The 20,587-nt window shown below is 36.6% G+C and overlaps 1 protein-coding gene across 3 annotated transcripts in view; it reads left to right on the top strand.

Moving 5' to 3' along the window:
• The window catches only part of PXDN (peroxidasin), an 83,895-nt gene that overhangs the window by 31,940 nt on the left and 31,368 nt on the right, over window positions 1-20,587 (top strand). The window contains exons 4-12 of one of the 3 annotated variants that reach the window (XM_014869544.2): window positions 2,348-2,419; window positions 9,704-9,775; window positions 10,350-10,421; window positions 10,928-11,097; window positions 12,378-12,495; window positions 14,554-14,723; window positions 15,626-15,898; window positions 17,164-17,280; window positions 18,484-18,642. In XM_014869544.2, coding sequence (XP_014725030.2) covers window positions 2,348-2,419; window positions 9,704-9,775; window positions 10,350-10,421; window positions 10,928-11,097; window positions 12,378-12,495; window positions 14,554-14,723; window positions 15,626-15,898; window positions 17,164-17,280; window positions 18,484-18,642 — 1,223 coding nt within the window. Of the gene's footprint in view, window positions 1-2,347; window positions 2,420-9,703; window positions 9,776-10,349; window positions 10,422-10,927; window positions 11,098-12,377; window positions 12,496-14,537; window positions 14,724-15,625; window positions 15,899-17,163; window positions 17,281-18,483; window positions 18,643-20,587 lie in introns of those variants that run through there. The other 2 variants (XM_088162359.1, XM_088162360.1) reach the window with 2 other exon arrangements.

Here is a 20,587-nt window from a genome sequence, read left to right as displayed (position 1 = left end):
CTCTCCATTAGGCAAATAATTATATATTTTTCTTTCTGTTAATATTCTCACTGAAACAGCTACACAATTAAATGGAAGTCTGGTTAACACATTTGTCACAGGACATGTACCCTGAGGTTGCTGAGGTTTCTCTGTGGAGGGAGGATATGGTTGACTGAGGTTGGTTGAGTTTCCTGCAGCTGAGGTTTTTCTGGTCAGAATAGAAAAAGCTCTGGTTTGGTGCTGAATCCCAAATAAAGGCTCACTGCAGTGGCTTGGTAAGAACTCCTAAAGGCTGCTCCTTTCCCTGTAGTACAGTGGTAAAAGCCTGCAATACTACAGTCATTATCCCAATTTAACTCACCTCGGAGTTTCACTCTCTGCCTTCTTTTGTCTGCAGAGAATAAATAAAAGTTATATGAATGATTGTGGTAAAAGTTTTAAAAAAATATTATTGGTTCAGATTTTTTGAATAAAATTGTTGAAATGTCCACAAGAGATAATTAACTAAGGGTGGTTATCAAAACTGTCTAAGACTACTTTTGTTCTCTGGTCTGACCAGAAGTTTAGTACTCATAAATAAGAGGGATTTCCACACTGCCAAGTGGAATTAAGTGTATTAAGAAAGATAAATAACCCTTCAGCTGTTCAGTCCTCGAAATTTATAAGGAGTGAAAAGGCATGTTTAAAATTCTCACAGGAAAATAAGATAGGAATTGAATATCCAACAGCGAGGAAAATTAAGGAGAGAAAATTGTAATGACTGTGATCCTCAAATGAACTGGTAAATCTGAACCTAAACAAATATTTTAATAAGAAATGAAATATTTTTTTTCAAATAGAATAAAAACCAGTTCCAGATATAAAATCACTGCTTTCAAATTACATTTAAAGTTTCTCCAGTAATTTCAAATCACAGTAATTTTTTTCTGGTTTTGAATATTTTAAAACCTCAGAAATTTTTACTTCCGTATTACCTGTTCTTGTAAGAACTCTGCTTTTTTATTCAGATGCATATCTACGTTAATAAGCACACAGCAATCTCTGTATATTCATGTGTTGGGTTCTCAGCAAGCAGTGCATTGGAAAAGTTAATTTAGACTCAAAGGAAGGATACTACTCCTTATTGTTCCCCAAAATTGTCATTAGTTGAATATCAAATACCTACAACTTCTTTCCTTGTTAGGGCCTATTGTGAAATGTTGCTCATTGTCACATCAGTGTAAAAACTGCCACCACCTCCAGCAGAGCCAGTATTTTTTCTGTTGCGTCAAAAGGAGTTTGCAATATTTCCAGTAAGTTACTGAAAACTGTAATAATAGAAAACCCAAAACCACTACTAATAAGATGCCTGCTAATAAAGTCATTTGTGGTACAAAGTCTCTTCATCCCCTTTTCATAGAAACCCATATCTGATTAACTGAGTTTCAAATCATTCGTCAAATAATTGTGAAAAAGTTCTTAACTGCAAACCTGTGCCTATCCTAACACAAAAAGAGTGACTGATACTGAACCCCCAAAGTATTTTCATTTGCTGCCTCCATGCAGAAACTGTAATCATCAGCTAAACTGTGTGATTTTTCTCCAATAGCCCCTCACTAAACCATCGTTGCTGCTAAGAGCATGATGAACATGAGCACATACACTCATCCTTCCTAATTTATTTTAATTCTATAAAAAAGGTATAGACAACACATGTGATCATACTGATACTCTGCATGTTTATTCTGTTTATATTATAGAGTATCAATGGGGACCTAATGTCCATCTTCTACACGGTGATAAAACAAATATACATTGCTACTTTATGGATGTGATATCAATATTTTAACTTGTATTTTTTGTGAATATTCCAAAGGTGACATAAGCAGAATTACAGAAACTTCCCACTGTTTGTTCTCCAAGTCACATAAAAGACTCACTCTATCCTAATTTGAATATTTGTACCAGTATTCAGATTAGATATTTTAAAGAAAGTAAGAGGCCAGTGGCATCTCTGGTGTGTTCTGGTAAAGGCATTTCTAATGCAATTCTGTCCCATCGAGTTGAATTTATTTTGACTTTTGGCAAACCAATCAAGAAAACAAGGGACAAAAATCCAGTAATACCATGAGCACTGGGAAGCCCAAGTCCATCTGCATATCAGCCTCAGGGTCTTCAAGGCCCCAGACTTTTGCCTTTCCTAGTAGATATTTGGGATGAAATCTTAAGGACAGGAGATTTTTATGGTTTTAGTTCTTGATTTGTATTTTTTTCTAGTATGTAGTTAGACAGAAAAACTGTCTTCACGTGTCAACTTAATTCTTCTTTTCCACCTTCATGTAGCTCTTGTTTGTGTACTAATATTACTGATTGTTTCTTGTTTCAGCTATTTGTACAAGAATGAAATCCAGTCAATTGACAGGCAAGCATTTAAAGGACTTGCCTCTCTAGAACAACTGTAAGTGCCTTTTCTCTTCTGTGCTGTCATCTCCATGGTTCCCCTGCAGAGGAAAAGTGCACGCCTTGATCCGTACATCCTACCTGCATGCTCTGCATGTCTGCACTCCCTGGGTTGGGCAGAGAGCCCCATAATCATTTGCATGTGAAAAACCCACAGTTGATCTCTGTGTCAAATTCCTCATTTCTATGTTTGTCTTTTATTTGTGATTTGTATTCCTGATGTCCCTATACATTGTTACATAGTTTTGGCAAAGGAGAATTATTGTGGAAAATGTTGAAAACTAATGTGTATTACTTAGAGATAGACTCTGCTTTCATTTCTGCAGGTTTTTGTAACATCTCAGTTCCGTTGACTGCAGCAGTTATTTTGTTTTATGCAGCATAAGTAAAGCTGAATTAGCCTCTGCAAATTCAACCCAGTTTTGTTATACTGTGAAGAAGAATAGTTTTTTAAATAAAAACCTTGCCATTATTTATATGTGTTAATCATTGCCATATACAGATGTTTAAAAAGTAAGGAAGTTTATAATTTGCAATGTAGATGTCTCAGTAATGTCCTCCACAAAGATCTATTAAAATCATATTTCTTTTCCTGTATAATGAAGAATGATTTTTACTGAAAAAGAATGAAGAATGCAGTTCTAAGCATAACAAAATCCAGTTGTATTGATTCCATTAAGTTCAACTATATTTTGTTTTATAGTCACTATAGGAGAGACTTTGAATTGCTGGTGTGAGTCCGGAGAAGGGCAGTGAAGCCAGTGAAGGGGCTGGAGCACAAATCCTGTGAGGAGCAGCTGAGGGAGCTGGGGTTGTTTAGTTTGAAGAAAAGGAGGCTCAGTGGAGACCTTACTCTCTCTACCCCTACCTGAAATGAGGTTTTAGTGAGTTGGGGAGTGGTCTCTTCTCAACAAGTGACAGGACAAGAGGAAATGGCCTCAACTTGCACCAGGAAAAGTTTAGATTGCATATTAGGAAAAAACATTTAATGGAATGGGTGGTAAAGCATTGAAACAGGCTGCTCAGGGAAGCAGTGGAGTCACTTTTTCTGGAAGTGATCAAGAAATGACTGGATATGGCACTTTGAGGTCATGGTTTAGTGATGAACATGGTAGTGGTGCTAGGCTGATGGTTAGACTTGAAAATCCTAAACACCTTTTCTAGCCTTAACAATTTTAGGACTATGATCAGAAAGCATTGCTCTTCATTCATTGTGATAATGTTTAGAAAAAGGAAAAAGCTGTAAATGTGTAGTTGTTTCACAGTTTGACTACCAAATAACAGCAATAAACCAATGAGTTTTGTAGTGTATAAATTGGGGAATTAATATAAATTTTTAAACTCCTTAAAGGTATCAGTGTATTACAAGTGTTCTATATGTACCAGCTTCTTCGTTACTGTAAACCTTTAATGAATATTAGTAGACACAGAGTGTATATGAAATAAAATTACACTTCATATGGGTCCAAAATCATACATGCTGCTTTTAGAGTGCAATAGATGTCTTTTGAATGAGGAGCTTCAATGCAAAACAGAAGTGTTAATTATAAAAAGTATATAAATATGTAATTTTTTTCCTTAATGCCTTTCTCTTCCTTCTCCTTTTACTCTAGAAATTATTACTGCGCCATATTGACAGCACCTGGTAGGGCTTACTTGCATGCTAATAGCAATACTTAATTTCTGTGTAGAATTTGGAACACTGAAGCCCATTTATTGAATTACTAATGTTTCCAAAGTCATATTCTTCCCCATGCCACAAGCCTCATGTGCTGCAAGAGACAACATTTGTCCTTTTTTCTTGTATTCTTTTTTGCTATTGATCTATGTTATTACTAAAAAACATAAATCAGTTTGAAATATTAACGCCCTCTCAATGCACTTTTCCACTCTGTGGCAGTTAAGCTTCTCTGCCTACAGTGATACCACATTGTATCAGCTTAAACTCAAACTTTTGAGACATCGACATTATTCAGTATGAAATTGAGATTCAGACTCAGGGCTTGAGTCTCATCTCTAGCTGGGAAGTGTGGAAATGGAGACAGGCAGAGTCACTGCTCATTGCCCACCCATGTGTGGTGGCAGCACCTGCAGCTGCTGGGGGATGGGGGCAGGTATTTCCCACTGCCTCCGTCAGAGCTCACTGCTTTTTTAGAGCTCTTCTTCTGTCCTAAACAGAGAGCTTGCCAGGAGGGAAAATGGGAGCACATGATACCAGTGGCAGGCACAGAAATAAATTTAACGGAGAGTACTCTTTAAGATTTTTAGTTTACGAGAGATTTGGCATTTATGCATGTTAGGCATAAAAATATATTCTGACTCTACTGGGTCTGTTTTATCACATTAGCTTTGGAGAAAAACTGCTGACAAGACAAGAGTTACTCTTGTCAAGCAAATTCCCAAGTGTCCTAATTTCAGTTTTCAACTGTATTGACAGTACTAAGTCGATATTTCTGCATTTGAGGTCTCTGTGGCCACAAGTTATCAAGCATATTTTGCTGCTGGTTGTGTTAACTCAGCCAAATGCTGTTCTCAATGCTCAGCAGAGTTCTCAGAAGTAGACACTGTGGACCACATTTCAGGGAAAGACTTGTTTCACAGCAATTTCTTCTGCTCTAGTGAAGCAGAATTCAACTTATAGCTGCTTTTTAAAAAATACCTGCACAGCAAAGTAAACACATAGCTTTAGGAGGCCTATTGCATGTATAAGGGACAAAACCCCTCAAGTATTTACTGCAGCTGGCAGGTTCCTCCTTAAACCTCTACAGCAGAATTCTTAGCTGCTGATGTAGTCAAAATAGCTTTTCCTTTGGAAATTTCTGCCAAGGGAATAAGGGATCTTTGAATCAGATCTTGAAACCGTTTGTGCAAGGGTAATTTCTGAAGAAAATTTGGCAGTTTTAGGTACTTGAACACACTGAGCCATACATCTTTCATCACCTAACTTTTCACCTGTGGCTGGGCATGAAGGGAGAGAGTCAGCTGCTGAAAAGTAGGTGCCTAGTACCAGTTTAGACACTGTTAAATCTGCAAGACATATGTTTGGCTCTGGCAAAGACAGCAGAAAGCTGCAGGAAGCTTGGATTTTTTTCAGGGCAGAAGCCGGAAGGCAGCTGGAACACCCGAAAGGCAAGGAGGGCTGCATCTGTATGCTCTGTGTGCCTGGGCTTGACAACTGAACCCCACCTGAAATGTCACAGATACTCTGCCTGGGAGGTCATCCCAAGATCCAGCTCTAAATGGAGTCCATTTCCAGATGGGTTTACATTGCTTTGCTTCCAAATACCTGTTACATTTTTGAGATCTCAGCTTATGAGTTGTATGTATCAGGGACAAAAAGTGTACTCTCCAGTATTTAACTAGTGGGATCCCCAAATATTAATTGAATTATTGAAATCTATTTAGCTAATCCTAGTTATGCATTTTCTTAAAACTTTCATATAACATATTGATTTTGTTCTTTATAAACTGTTAGTAGTTATGATGTAGTTTATGTACACATGTACATATTTAGGGGGAATTAATAGACAAAAACTGAAACTAACATATAGTTATATAGTTTGTTATATTAAGTTTATTTACCTCAATTCAGTTCTCAGTATTTTTGAGGTGTTGCTATTTATTTTCTTATTTTATGCCAAAGTTCCTGATTTTTGCATAACTATATCAGCAGTTATGTACATTTAACACAGCGGAGTCTGTGTAAAGTTGCTGCTAAAACTATCTATGGAGAGGAATAATGAAAGATAATTAATTAATAAACAAACAAACAAACCCAAAAGTATGACAGGGGTTTGGGGAAGTATATCCTTATTATTCTACAATAAGATCAGCTGGGGACAAGAAACTGGAGACAGATGCTTGCCTAGCCTTATTTTAAAAGTCTTCAGTGAGGATTCCATAATCTCCTTAAGTATTCTGTTCCAATATTTTATATCATTACCAAAACATACATTTCAATCTTTTTCCTTGTCGTTTAAAGCTGCAGCTTGTTTTCCCTGAGCAGGGAAAATTCTTTGTGAAATATGGAACATATACGTGTTCATTCTCTTCCAAATAATCAAAAGGGCAAATATGTTCTTTAAATAATCATAACATAGATTATACTCAACTAATAAGTTAGTAAGTACTTCCCCAAAGATGTGAAAAAAGAAGCAATTAGATAAAGAACAATTGGCATGTATGATAAAAGTACTCCTCCACAAAACTACAAAGCTACATAAGATATAATCCCAAATTTAATGCTGTGAAAAATGCCACTGAGACTGAATTTTACTGTAAATTTTTGTCCTACAAGATTAATAATAAGAAAGACAATCTATATCATACTTATTTGATAAAATCTTAATCTTCCTCTCGAGGTGTTTCATTTGGACTTTTTTTCCCTGAAAGTATTTCCTTTCCTTCTATTTAATTCTTGATAGTTAGTTTAGAATTAAAAAAGACATGTAAGTATTTAAAAATCACTCTTACATTCTTTTTCTTTCAATTTTCATTCTGAAAGTATTTTACATATCTAATTTATTATATGATACTACTATTTTTAGTGTTTTGTACTCTGAACATAAAAGATACCTATAAAGATATGCCACTGTGAGAGTATTTCCTGAATATGATTACCTTTAAAGTGAATTTTAAATCCAAGAAATTACCATATTAATTACAATGCTAAAATATACCTTTACAAAACTTTAATGTTCTACATAGAAGAAAATAATAGAAGTGATAAATCTAAGTGATAAAACAGGATTAAAGCTTGGTCATAATGCCAAGGATTTTTTATTCTCTTTATTGCAGGCTTAAAATGCAATCTGGTTTCTGCATCTATTTATTTTGAATTAAAAATTATTTTGCTCAGATATTTAACACCTTGTTCTATTAATAAATTATATGATAAGTTGCTCTGAACTTTTTTAGGTCGTAATTTAAAGACCTGCAAAACTCAACTACCTTGTGTAGCCCAACTACTATGAAGCAATTGAAAATATTTTCTAGCTGGATTTCATAGATTTTTTTAAGCTACTTTAGACAGCATGATATCTAAGGAGGTGAAGTTAGCTGTTGTAATGTTCTTCAGCACCTGAATTATTGTGTTTGTATCTGCAATGATGTGAGCTTGTAAACAAGGCAATGTTTATAACAGAAATATTTTTTAAAATTTGTTTGGAAAAAGAAGGTGACTTTTCAGGCACATATTGTTTCCATCTGTAATTCTGATAGCCCTGAATACTAAACAGCCATTATGGACTCCTGCTTTGAGTTTTGCAATATATACACTACTTAAACTATCAGAGAGGTATTCTTTCTTTTTCTCTCTAATTTCATCCTGATTCATGGCCCTGAAGAAGGGGTTGTGTGCCTCTTTTGTGTGTCTCTGCTTTTACAAATGTCATTTTTTGTTTGAATAAGAGGTGCTTACAAATCTTGCTTTATCAATGCCGAAAAAGTACGAGAGATTAATTTATTTGGAATATAAAGAGATGTGTTTGCAAGGTGCTCATGAAGCATAAAAATGCAAGTAGAATTAAGAAGGTCAAAAAGGAAAAAATCACTGCTGCCTGCAAAAGAAGTGGTGTTTGTAATTTTTTCCTAAATGAAAGCTGCTGCAGAGGTAGCAAACCCTGTAGTTGTGCCTGGCTTTTCCCTTCGTCCTCTTTCATTGCAGTGATCTGCACCTTGCCTTGCCCCTTCCCATATTCTGCTGATGCTGGAAGGTGGACGAGCAGAGCCCTGGCTCTGTCCTTGTCCTGCCAGTCCTTCCTCACTGAGATCTCTCTTCTCTCTGCTGCAAGTCGAATGAACCTTGCCAGAAATACCTGCCTTTGAGACCTGTCTTGTTAATTTAGCAGAAATCTCCCCGTGTGTTTAAAGGGGAGATGAAAACGGGCAGTCCCAGCAAGGTGATGCAGTTCTTTGCTCTTCACGCTAACAAGACCATACTGTATGCTCAGGATACTCTGTGGGCACGCCTTGCACTGGCAGGAGGCAGACTTGACACTGATGTGCTTGATCATGCCATGATTTATTGGCTTTTTCTGTGGTCCCCATTCAGTGCTCCCTGGCATTGCTTGCTGGCTCGTGCTTGTGCTGGGAGGCTGCCAGGCACGAGCCTGGCTTCCCGCTGCACGCGCCTTCCAGGGCTCCCTGCGAGGCCTTGGCTGGAATCACCCTTCTTCCCGCTTTCCTCTCTGCACAGCCACCAGCTGGCTCAGCACGGGCGAATCCCCACGTCCTTGTCCTTTTCATGCTGAGGGATTGATGTTCAGGAGATACTGAGCTCTGAGTTGTTCTCACTGTTTTTAAATGACAGGCTTTTTTGTTCTCCAGACCGCAGTGATTCCTCTATAGGCACATTCTCCAGAGGTTCCCGAGTTTGTCAGAAGCCAAATAGGAAACTTAAAGAGTTTTGAATACATTTCGATATAACCAGGATCCAAAATCCATAAATAATTTTCACAGTTTCTTGTACCACTCTTATCTATTACATCTTGATTTCTCATCTGTAAGGTTAAGGAGTACCTCCACAAAATAGATGCTGGAATGATCCTGCCTTTGCAGTCCATTTTCACAACAGTTATACATTGTCTGGTTAATAATCTTGCTATATTAACTTTCTCAATTTTACAGCATTAACAGCTGTGTAGATTTACTGTTGTACAATGCTAATAGCTTGCATAAGCATCAAGAGAGCATCAAACAGCACCAATTGCTAGGAAGCCCTTTGTCTAAAGTCAAATTAGTCAAACTTGGGTTTATATTACAAATTTGGTTTGAGAGCATTCACAGCTTTAAATGCCAGTGTTCATGGACTAGAGAAGGTTTTTTCTCAACATCTTTTGAAATTTTCACTCACAGAAATGAAAACATTTGCCCACGAAAAATGTTATTGTGCTGGAAACTGTAAATGTTTTCTGAATAACCTTTTTCCTATTAAAAAAAATTCTTTTTTTCAATAACTTTTTTCAAGCATACGTACAGTGAACATCAGATTTGGCAAAATAACATTCAAAGTATTATCTTCAAAATCTCCAAAACAATGTTTGGGGGTTTTTGCCTATATATGTACACATACACTCAATGTGTAATCTGCAAACCTTCTTTGTTTTTCGTGTCTTTTATTACTCAGATTCAAGTCTGAGATTCAGATGGTAACTGAAAAAAGCTGCTACATCATTATGGCCATTTAGATCTGTAAACAGTATGCAAACAATAAATTCTTTGAATATTTCACCAATTAAGAAAATTGTTTCACTATTTTTCTTTTTGTTTAACATATTTCCAGGTATCTGCACTTTAATCAAATAGAAACGTTGGAACCTGAATCGTTTACTCATCTTCCAAAACTTGAAAGGCTGTAAGTTTGTTTTTCTTGGGGTTAGATTCAGAAGACAGCTTGCTTCCTTGTTTGAATAAAATCAAGCATTTGAAACTGAAAAAGAATATTTTTATCATTGCCATAGATTGTTTTTAATCCAATTTTTTACTGTAACTACTACATAGTCTTTCCAAGAACACTTTAGTGAGGCTGACTGTAGAGGCATGAAGAAGTGAGCATTGCCTGTGGTTTATTTTTCTTTTGCAAAACTATTTCCCAAAGATCTGTGATCAATGTTTGGCCTAAAATAAATGTTATGAATGAAAGACTAGACAATTCATTTAAGACCTTTTTTCTTTTAATTTCTAATTTCAATGCATATGAACTCCCTTCCTCGTAGTTACTTATGGCTTCTTTTTCCCCCGTGGACATACCAAGTACACCTTGGAGGCAACTTAAAAAATAGTAGACCATGAGTTGCTGAATCGCTCAATTTTTTTTTCTTAAATTTTCTTAGATTACTTTCTCTCAAAAACCTTCCAGAAGTATGTAAATGAAATGAATTCATCACAAAACATGAATTATTACATGCATATTTCTGTGTTTTTAACAGGTTTTTGCATAATAACAGAATAGCTCATTTGATTCCTGGAACATTTAGTCACTTAGAATCTATGAAGAGACTGTAAGTAAATTGAATTATTATTGAACTAATGAAATCTTAAATAACCCAATTAAACTGTATCTTCTCTTGCAATATTTATCTTCCTTGCAAATGCCTTTTATAATGTAATTGTTTTAAATACTAATTTTTTTTTTTCTTAACTGTTCTCCAGTTGTTTATGGGCGTAGATTGAGAACATAATTTTATATCTATTTTCTTTCGTTATAAATAAACTAAACTAACAGGAAATAAATAAAGTTTATTTCCTATATTGAGATTATTTATAACCATTGTTTTTTAGACTAAATAATATATAGAGCTTGTTCTTTGGGCAGTAAAAATAATACATATTCTTCTAATAAAAACTAGCAGAATGCCTATAAGCAAGTAACCGTCGCCTGTATTGCGTGTTGGCTGTTGTCTGTATTCACAGATAAAGGCACTGCTGCATTTACAGAGCAGTGTTGATCCTAGCACAGTGACTGAGGCTTGCTAACAGAGCTGTGGCTGCTCCTTGTTTTGTGCAGGCGTTTGGACTCCAACGCTCTTCACTGCGACTGTGAAATCCTGTGGCTGGCGGAGCTGCTCAAGACGTACGCGGAGTCGGGTAACGCCCAAGCAGCAGCCACCTGTGAGTATCCACGGAGGATCCAGGGAAGATCTGTGGCCACCATAACACCAGAGGAACTCAACTGTGGTGGGTTTGCCACTTCCTGATGGCTTATTTAATGGGTTGCATGTACCTAAACTGTATTTTTTGGGGGAATTAGAATTTATTATTCTGTTTATTAACGCTGACCACCTCTGGTTAATATTGGTTATTTCTAGAAATCTCTCTATGTACCTTTTCTGTTCATATTCTATCTTTAATGAAACAAATATAAACATGTTTGAAATTTCCCCTTGAAGAACTAACGGTGATTATCCTGAAGGATAATCACTTTTTTCCCCCTTTATATTTCAGTTCTGATCATAACAGGATTGTCACCTAGGGTCTATGGTGTTGCATTAATATTATTTGGTGTTGTTTATTGCCTTCTCTATGAGGGAAAGGAAAGAAGCTTCGCTGAATTGCTCCTGATGACACAGTTCTTGCCTTTAAAATTTTTGTTGATGTAGGAATTGGGATTGGGCCACTGAACTTTTTTTTTTTACTCAGCTATAATTACAAGGAGTGCCCTACACAAGCACTGAAATCCTCTGCCACTGAGGATTAATGTACAAGGACCTTTGTGATCCTTCTGTTAGTCTATATTCCTTCACCCTAGGGGTGCAAAACTTGGCCCCATGGGCACCCTTGGCCCAGCACCTCTTGTGTTCGGAAATCAAAATGCAGATTTCTCATCATTAGCCTGCCCACTCATGTAATGAAGCCAAGGTATAAAACAAATAAATTGTCCCTTTGGTTATGTGTTGGATATAGTTCTGATCATGAGAACTATCACCATAAGCATCTACAACATTCTTGAAAAAGACAGTACAAAGGGAATTTGGCGCAAGAATAGTGCACATGACATCCTACCAGCTTTTTGCACATCTATGGAGCCTGAATATGGAAACTACAGGAAGCAAGCTGTACAAATTATTCTGTGAGGCAAGTTTAGGCACTGATACTTATCTAGAGGAAGTTATTTTAAATGGCACTTGTGCTTGCTGCTTTAAAGTTTTTCCTTCATAGGCAATTTGAGTCTCTGTTCAAATAAATAAAACAGCCGCTTTAGAACCTGATACAAATTTGCACAATCCATTTCCAGTTTGCTGAAAGGTCCTAAGGAACAATGAAGGAGGTCAGAAATCTCACAGTCACTTTTGCACAGGGAAAAGTGTATTTAATCCTGACTTAGCATATACATATTTTAAGTCGTAACATTTGTGAAAAATATTTTTTTACAAGATGTGTGGAAATATTTTTATTTACCAGTTTTTAGTAGTTTTAAAATAAGTTAAAGTTTTTTGTATGTTTTATTGTTGATATAGAGAGGCCAAGAATTACATCAGAGCCTCAGGATGTGGACGTTACCTCAGGGAATACAGTGTACTTCACTTGCAGGGCTGAAGGCAATCCTAAACCAGAAATTATCTGGCTTCGAAACAAGTAAGTTTAAAAGAGGAAGAGAGAAACTTGATTTAAGTACATTTGCCTGTGTGTGTACATTTCTGGGTGCATATCCATGTGCTGTATATGGTAATATATGCAATAGTTACAGCAAAAATTAAATAATTAAAATAAGCATATGAAGTAATTATGGCCCATATATTTTTTATTAGTAATTCTAAATATTTAAGAGCTGGTAACTAGAAAGTATTATTACTCTAGTACTATTTGTAAGGTGTGCAATGCTGCTCACACCTGTAATACTAAATCATTTATATATAAGTACCAGGCAATACACTGTGGGCATGTTGCATGTACAGTCTTTGGATCACTTAGCATTTGTGTATGTTTTGGGGCAGAGCAAAAGATATTTTTTTTAAGGACTCCAGCTAGATATAATTAAAGTTTTAGAGAACTCTTTCTAGAGCCCTAGTTCGTCAGAGCTACCTTCCCTCCAAGGTGTAGCTCTGTCCCAGTAGAGGAGAGACATCTGTTTCCAGCCTCCTCAAAACAGTACATGGAGGGTAGGCAAGTCTTTATATCATAAGATTGTAGCATTATTCACGTTGGAGGAGGTCTCCAAGGTTGGAGGAGGTGGCTAGTTCAGCCTTCTGTTCAAAGCAGATTATACCAGGTTACTTTATCCAGATGGGTCTTAAAAGCCTCTAAGGGTGGAGAAAACACAAGTTGTCTGGGCAACCTGCTGCATCTCTTTCCCTCAGCACTTAGAAGATAGAGGAAGGTTCTATAAAGAATGGCTATCTTTCAACAGCCCAAGGGCCAGCCTGCTGCAGAGTGGCTGCTCAGGCTGTGCCCAGAGCCTGGCTCCCTCCAGCTGCACTGGGCACAGCACAGCTGAACCAGCTTTGTGCTGGCACCCCTTTAAACTGGTGTGAACTTGGAAGGGACGCATGAACTGTGAGTTTACCATCAGTGAATCAGACTTTGGCTTAATAATGCTCTTATACAAATGGATAACCTGACCTGGAACATAAATTCCCTTACAGTTTATATAAAGCATTTTAGTTTGTTAGTTGCTGATGAAATGGCATGGCTTAGAATCCTGGTTCTATATCTTTCTGCTGATGTCAGTGAGAACCCCTTGTGCAGCGAAGGTACAGAATTTATGAGTATGTAAAGAACAGAGCTTTGAACTTGAATGGTGTAATTATTTCTTTAAAATTTTCTCTGGCTCATGTATTTATAATACACAAAGAAAACTTATTCAGAATATACATATGAGTTTTAAGAAGAAACTTGAGCTTGGGGTGAGGGATTATTGACTCTGGCTCATTTCCTGGCTGCATGAATGAGAGCAAAGCTCTTTGCAAGGTAGTTGAATATGGCAAGATTTCAGTCACAAGCCATCAACCTGTTGAGCAGTATGTTGAATAGACCAGTAGGCTGGGTTTTGTACATATGAGGTGTGATCTCATCCCTCCTCTGTGCTTTCTTCATCATGTAGTGAGGGGTGAACTGAGAAACAGTTCCTTTAATAAAACCCCTTAAGACTTCTTAGGTTACGTCACAAAAACTCATCCATGACCTAACCTGAAGACCTGACCTTAACTTATTTTAAACCAGTACAAAATATAATCAATTTTATTAGTACGCCATTAACAATCTAGGCAGAGGTTGGCACAAAGATGGTTTTATAGCAACTAACCTCTCTCCTAGCAGAAAGTATCTTGAATATTGAACTTGCATGACATACTTCCAGTGGAAACAGTTTTAATTGTTTTGCCAACTAGAACAGCCTTTTAAAGACCAGGTACGTGTATTTGTTCACTGCTTTTCCCTTGTAGGCTTTTCTTTATAAAATTATTTTAACTTTTCAATTTGAAGATGCATTACTTGCAGAAGCAAAACAGTCTCATGATTTGTTTTTCCTCTTCTACTCTTTAGGAGAAAATTTAAAGTTCCATTATTTCTAACAAAGTGAAACTTTTTGTCCCCCAAAAGTTATTTTGGGTAATTTATCTCCTGCGTTTTATTATTTGGCAGTTTTCTGCACTTGTGATTTAAAGGTTTAACTCTAGCAGATCCTTTTCTTCTCAGTAATGAGCTCAGTATGAAAGAAGATTCCCGTCTAAACTTGCTGGATGATGGCACGTTGATGATTCAGAATACTCAAGAAACAGACCAAGGCATTTACCAATGCATGGCAAAAAATGTGGCTGGAGAAGTGAAAACTCAGGAAGTTACTCTTAGATACTTTGAGTCACCAGGTAAAGAACACTGTCTGAATTTTGCATTCAGAAAGAGAGTTGTTTTGATAATAAGAGTGCTAAAAAATAACATACTTTGGTGCTTTGACATGTAGATTTGTTGGGCTTGGACATCTTATAAACTAGATCATGAAGCTATAATATCCCTAGAATAAAAATGCAACTCAGCTGGTTAATTAATATGTTTAGTGTAGTATGCAATTTTGATAATAGTCTCGTAGGCAGTAGAAGGGTTTGGAAAAGAGGCTTTACATTCCAACATTGCTCAATGCAGTAACATTCTCTCTGGATACCAAAAACCACAAGCTGCTGAACTCATGGAAGCTTCAGCACACCCTGTGCAGCCATCCTTGCTCAAGAACCTTTTAGCTCTGTCTAGCCAAGGCCTCATGTTTGCATGGACTAAATTCCTGTCCAAGACTGTAATGTTTTTGAAACACAGACTTTGCTGTGGGAACATTTTGTTTTGACACACAGCGTCAGGTAAACTTAAAATGTCACTGCAAATTACTCATGTATTTGAGAAAAGTTGCTTAAAATGTAGCTTAATCAGTTTTGGCTTTTATGCACTTAGAGCAATTTTTAGCCTGTTTGTGTTTTGGGTCTCAGTGTCCATGCCTCTGAAGAGACCTTTATAAAGGTCAGCATGGGAGAACAAAATGTTTGAAAATTATTTTAATGGGAGTTGAGAAAAAACATCAAAGCAATTATGAGTTTTGTTTTAATATATTGGTATCTGCAGTTAGATTAGACTTAAAGCAAGGCAGAGTTTGCACTGAAATTAGAAGTATGTTGGAAAGCAGCTATTAACCCCCTCAGGTGTCCCCAGTTATAGACTGTATTTGTTTAAATTAGAACTGTGCAAGCTAAAAGCTGCATTAGGCATTGCTGTTTTCTCACAGCCCGGCCAAGTTTTGTGATTCACCCACAAAATACTGAAGTGCTGGTTGGAGAGAGCGTTACCTTGGAGTGCAGTGCAACTGGGCACCCTCAGCCACGAATTACCTGGACCAAAGGCGACAGAACCCCTCTGCCCAATGACCCTCGTGTCACAATAACTCCGTCAGGAGGACTTTATATCCAAAATGTAAAGCAGGAGGACAGTGGCGAGTACACCTGTTTTGCAACTAACAGCATAGATAACATCCATGCAACTGCATACATCATAGTCCAAGGTAAATAATATTAAACTAGGAGAAACATATTACTTGAAATAGTGTGGATTTGCCTTTTTTTCTGAGTTGACAGAGCCAAACTAAAAACATAAGAATTTTTACTTCTAATTGCACTATCCTAGTCCTTAGGGAAGTTGCTATACATTTCACACACAGTAAGATATTATATACTATTTCCCTGAAAATTACATGTCATTGAGTATCACAAGTTTAATGTTTTCTAGTGTTAACTTCTTATGTTTTGTTTGCATGGAGGAGCAAACAAGCAGTGTCAAATTTTTGAATGATGAAATATTTTCTGTAACAGGCAGCAATGTTAAAGATTAGAATTTGTGCCTGGAAAACTAGAAGCGTTTGAATACAGGTCTGTGCCACTTTTCTTTTGTAGACACTTCAGTGAATGTGGAAACATTTTCTGCTGAATTTGATAGAAACTATTCTGCCTGCTGAGGCATTAGCACAGCTTTTCTGCAAAGCAAAGTACTCTAACTTGTGATGGCAATCATTTTGATATTGTATGTCAATAGTGTAATTATAAAGTATTTGAGAACAACTATCAAAAGTCCCCTGTATATGTAAATAATGTTTTTGCAAACACTTTAGTGCTGGAACTTTTGTTTCCAAAATACTTTAAGTAACCTTTAAATTTGTTTGCTTCTGTTCTCATGTTAAAATCTTTAGTTGGCAAGCAGTTAGGATTGCAAATGCCTTCTTAATGAGTTCTAAAGCTATACAAAATAACATGTCTGTGTGGTTTGTTCATTTATTATTTACCAGTGGCTAATTGTGTTTTGAGAGCTGAACAAATACTTCTCCCACTTGTAGTGCACAGTGCTACTGCAGAATCTGGGCCATGCTTCACTCATTGCTTTCATGGAAGAAAACAAGCAGCTCAGGAAGGTTTTGATTACATTACACTTTCTTCACAATTTAATTGGGAAGTTTTGAAAGAAAGAGAAGATAGTGTTTTTAATGCAGGGAAGACTCTATGTTTGATTCTACAAGTCTTACTGTACCTCTTATTTTAGATTTGTGACAGTAGATCCCACATGCCTTCACTGACATCAGGGCCAGATTGTGAGAGAGATGTTCCTTTTGCACAAGTGCCTGCCCTAACTCTCTTCTCTTTAGGGGTCACAATATAAAAGAATTCCATTAGCATCTCTCTTTCCACCAATATGAACTATTCCAACTCACACAGGAAATAGTATGTAATTTAGTCACTCATTTTTCTTTTTTAAATGGCTTTATTTCCTCTTCTGTAGCTCTGCCTCAGTTTACTGTCACTCCACAAGACAAAACAGTGATTGAGGGACAAACCGTTGACTTCCCTTGTGAAGCACAAGGTTATCCCCAGCCTGTTATTGCCTGGACTAAAGGAGGTAAGTGTGTTCCATTCTTACTTTCAAACTACTAGGATAGTTTAGCAGTCATATTGGAATCACTTCTTTATTGAAAGGAACTGCATGTATTTGTTTAGATGCTTCAGTCTCTGAAGGAAACAGAATGCATCTCTTTCTCCTTAAGCTGGGAAAGGCAAGGTGTCCCACAGGAGCTAGCTGCCCAAGCATTTTTCATTATTAAGTAAAAAAGAGTCACTAAAATACATGTGTCTATAATAGATTCCTAATAATAAATATTTAAGAAATATGAGGCAAATTACACGTAGCAGTATGTATCACTGCTGTTGTACTGCAGAAGAAATGGCAATGGCTGTCATCAACTGAAGGTCTGAAATTGGGTGGGATTAGGTGGGTTCTTCAGAAACCAGAACAGACCAGCCTGTAACTGGCATCAGTGCACCAGCATCTCTGTCACTTAATGCACATTGACAGAAACGACGGGGTACACTCTGATGACTGTTTTATCAAGCTGTGGCTCTAAAGGCATTTAGCCAAATCCAGCAGGAAGAAATATTGTAGTGGATGTTTTATCAATAAGCAAAAATTCCGGTTGATTCAGGTGAAAAAAATATAGCAGGCTAAATAACTCCTAGGAAATTCTAAATTATGGTACATAGAGCAGATTCTTAACAAACTGATCATCATTTTGATGCTGATAACCTCCCTGTTTCTCCCTCTACTTAGACTGCTCCAATCAAATGAAATATCCGGAAAGGGAGGGTAGAGTACGGACACTGATGTGTGTTCATTTTTCTTATATTGTATTTTTTTCAGGACCACGTGTATTTTTCTGTGGATTGCCTAGGCCTAGGCAAATGAGATAGATTGTATCACACATTGTACACACATGGCTGTAGTATGACATGAACAGTAACACGTTCGTGTTTTTATGCCTTCTCATTTTAATGCTTTAGCCTACTCCTTACATGAAAATATTTATTTCTACCACAAACAGAGAAGAGATCAGAATTATGATTGTGCATATGTATAATTTGTTTGCTTTTCATGCTTATCTTCTTAGAAGCAAAGGTTTCAAACTTTTTTTCTTGTTTGTTTGTTTTTTAAGAAACTTTAAATATTTCCCAATGTTTTATCAAATTTAAAACCTTCTGGGTTTCCCTTTTCCTGACACAAAAGGACTTTGGTGCTATGAAGAGCAAATGATGTTGTTGTGTGTTTCAGGAGGCCAGCTGTCAGTTGACAGAAGACACTTGGTTCTATCCTCTGGAACACTGAGGATTTCCAGGGTTGCTCTGCATGACCAGGGGCAGTATGAATGCCAGGCTGTCAACATTATTGGATCCCAGCGAATCGTTGTGTACCTGACTGTGCAGCCTAGAGGTACAGCCCATGTACAGCTGCTGGGAAGAAAAAAAAGATAAAGAAATATTTAAGCTTACATTAAAAAAACCAGTACCATGTGTGATTGTTTCTGAGTATATTTCCTTTTAGATCCCAGGTGGTTTTCAATAAATAACGTCTGGGTACTTGCTAGTATTTGTGAAGGGTATAGTTCCTTTAGAACAGTCTGTCTTCTGGGAAAGAGGTTTATCTGATTTACTTTTTTTTTCTTTTTCTGCAAGAAGTGGAGGTTTACTTGAGAGGATGACAGTATTCCTATGCTTTGCAAAATATTTTATTTTGTGAAAAGTCTAGTTTCCAATAAGGCTCTATGATGTTAGTTAAATGGTGTGATGAAAATAATGTTTCATGTCCAGAAACCGAACACTTTATTTTACAGAAGCAGAATGAACTTCACAAAGAAAAGTCATTCCTTGTATTGAAAATAAACTGACACAAAGAAAAGACGTAAAACACCAACCCCAAACTCCATTTTTATAGGGTTTTTTTCAATTAAATTCTAAATAAGTTACTTCTAGGATGAATTATAATCGTGTTACCATTCATAATTTATTTAAGTACTTTGATGTTTAACTGAATTAAAGGAGATAAAACATGTAATTCAAATAATTTCTTTTTACTGACCTAATTTAAAACTGTACATTAGTAAAAGAGGCTCAAATGAGCTTAGAAATTTGTCAGAAAAATCTATTGATTTTTCTTAGTTAAGAGTAGTATTTGTCAAAACTGAGATATTTTTAACCTATATAAAATGTTGATTAAAATTATATAAAACAAGTATTAGTTTAAAAAAGTTTTATCTCTTTCCAGATGTGTTCAATTTCACTGGACCTGAGTAAAGTTTAATGAAACAATTCTTCTGCAACTCAGGTTGCAAAATTCAGTCACCAAAAGATAGTAAATACAAGATTGAAGGCTGAATATGTAGCCTGAAATTGGAGCTCTCCACAGATTATTTGCAGTGTTGTTTTCAATCATGCAAGGAGAGAGTTTTTTTTCTTCTGGGCTTCTAACAAAAGGACTGTTCATCTGAGGAGTGTCTAGTCATTGGTCACTGTGGTTAAGTCAGTGTTAATGAATACAGATTAATGGTCCAGGTCTGTTCACAGGCATGGCTCAGCTCACATCCACAGAGCCAGACTCTCTTACCTCCCAGTGCTGGACACCTGCCTCTGCATGCCTTATTTGAACTGGTTTCTGGTCCTTTACAGCAATTTCTGTACAGTTTAACAGTAGGGCCAGATTTGGGTGGTAGTATAAATGACTGCAGTGGAGCCAAATAGTTCTCTGTAAAAGCACAGCCCTCCACCCTCTCTCACTCCCCCCTAGATATCAGTATCGTGACATCAGTAACACAGCAGTATATGTTATAGCAGAAATAGAATTCTTCATGTCTTCATAATCTTGTATGTGCTTCTCATGATGATAGCTGAGTGCCAGGCATCAATCTGGATTTGAAGAAAGTTAGAGTTTAAAAAGACATTAATTTTATTCATAGTAGATTTAGGTAATAGTGTACTCTCTCCTTAGAATTGAAGGTGATTTTTTTGACGTTTTAAGGGCTGAGCTCATAGGTGTCATGGAGATAGAAGCTCTCTCAAGACTCAGTGCCTCAGCAAATCAGGCTGAGAGACTCAGTTGAATAAGTTGTGGAAGGTTTTGTTTTTGTTCTCTAAGAAATTTCAGTTTTTGCTACTTAAAAAAAATTAAAACAAAAAAAGAAAAGACATTATTCAATCTGATGACTTTGTACAGATTTAGCTATTAACACAAATATTTTTCAGAGCTCTAAATTCATGGAACTTAAGTGGTTTTGACAACTACTAGCCTATTATGTTAGAAGTTAAGAGTACTTTAAAATCATCCTGAAGCAGACATCAGGAATAAGGTCATAGAATCGTTAAGGTTAGAAAAGATCTTTCAT

Source organism: Sturnus vulgaris, chromosome 3 (assembly GCF_052056855.1).
Source record: "Sturnus vulgaris isolate bStuVul1 chromosome 3, bStuVul1.hap1, whole genome shotgun sequence".
Taxonomy (NCBI): domain Eukaryota; kingdom Metazoa; phylum Chordata; class Aves; order Passeriformes; family Sturnidae; genus Sturnus; species Sturnus vulgaris.
This window is presented reverse-complemented; position numbering and strand designations above follow the sequence as displayed.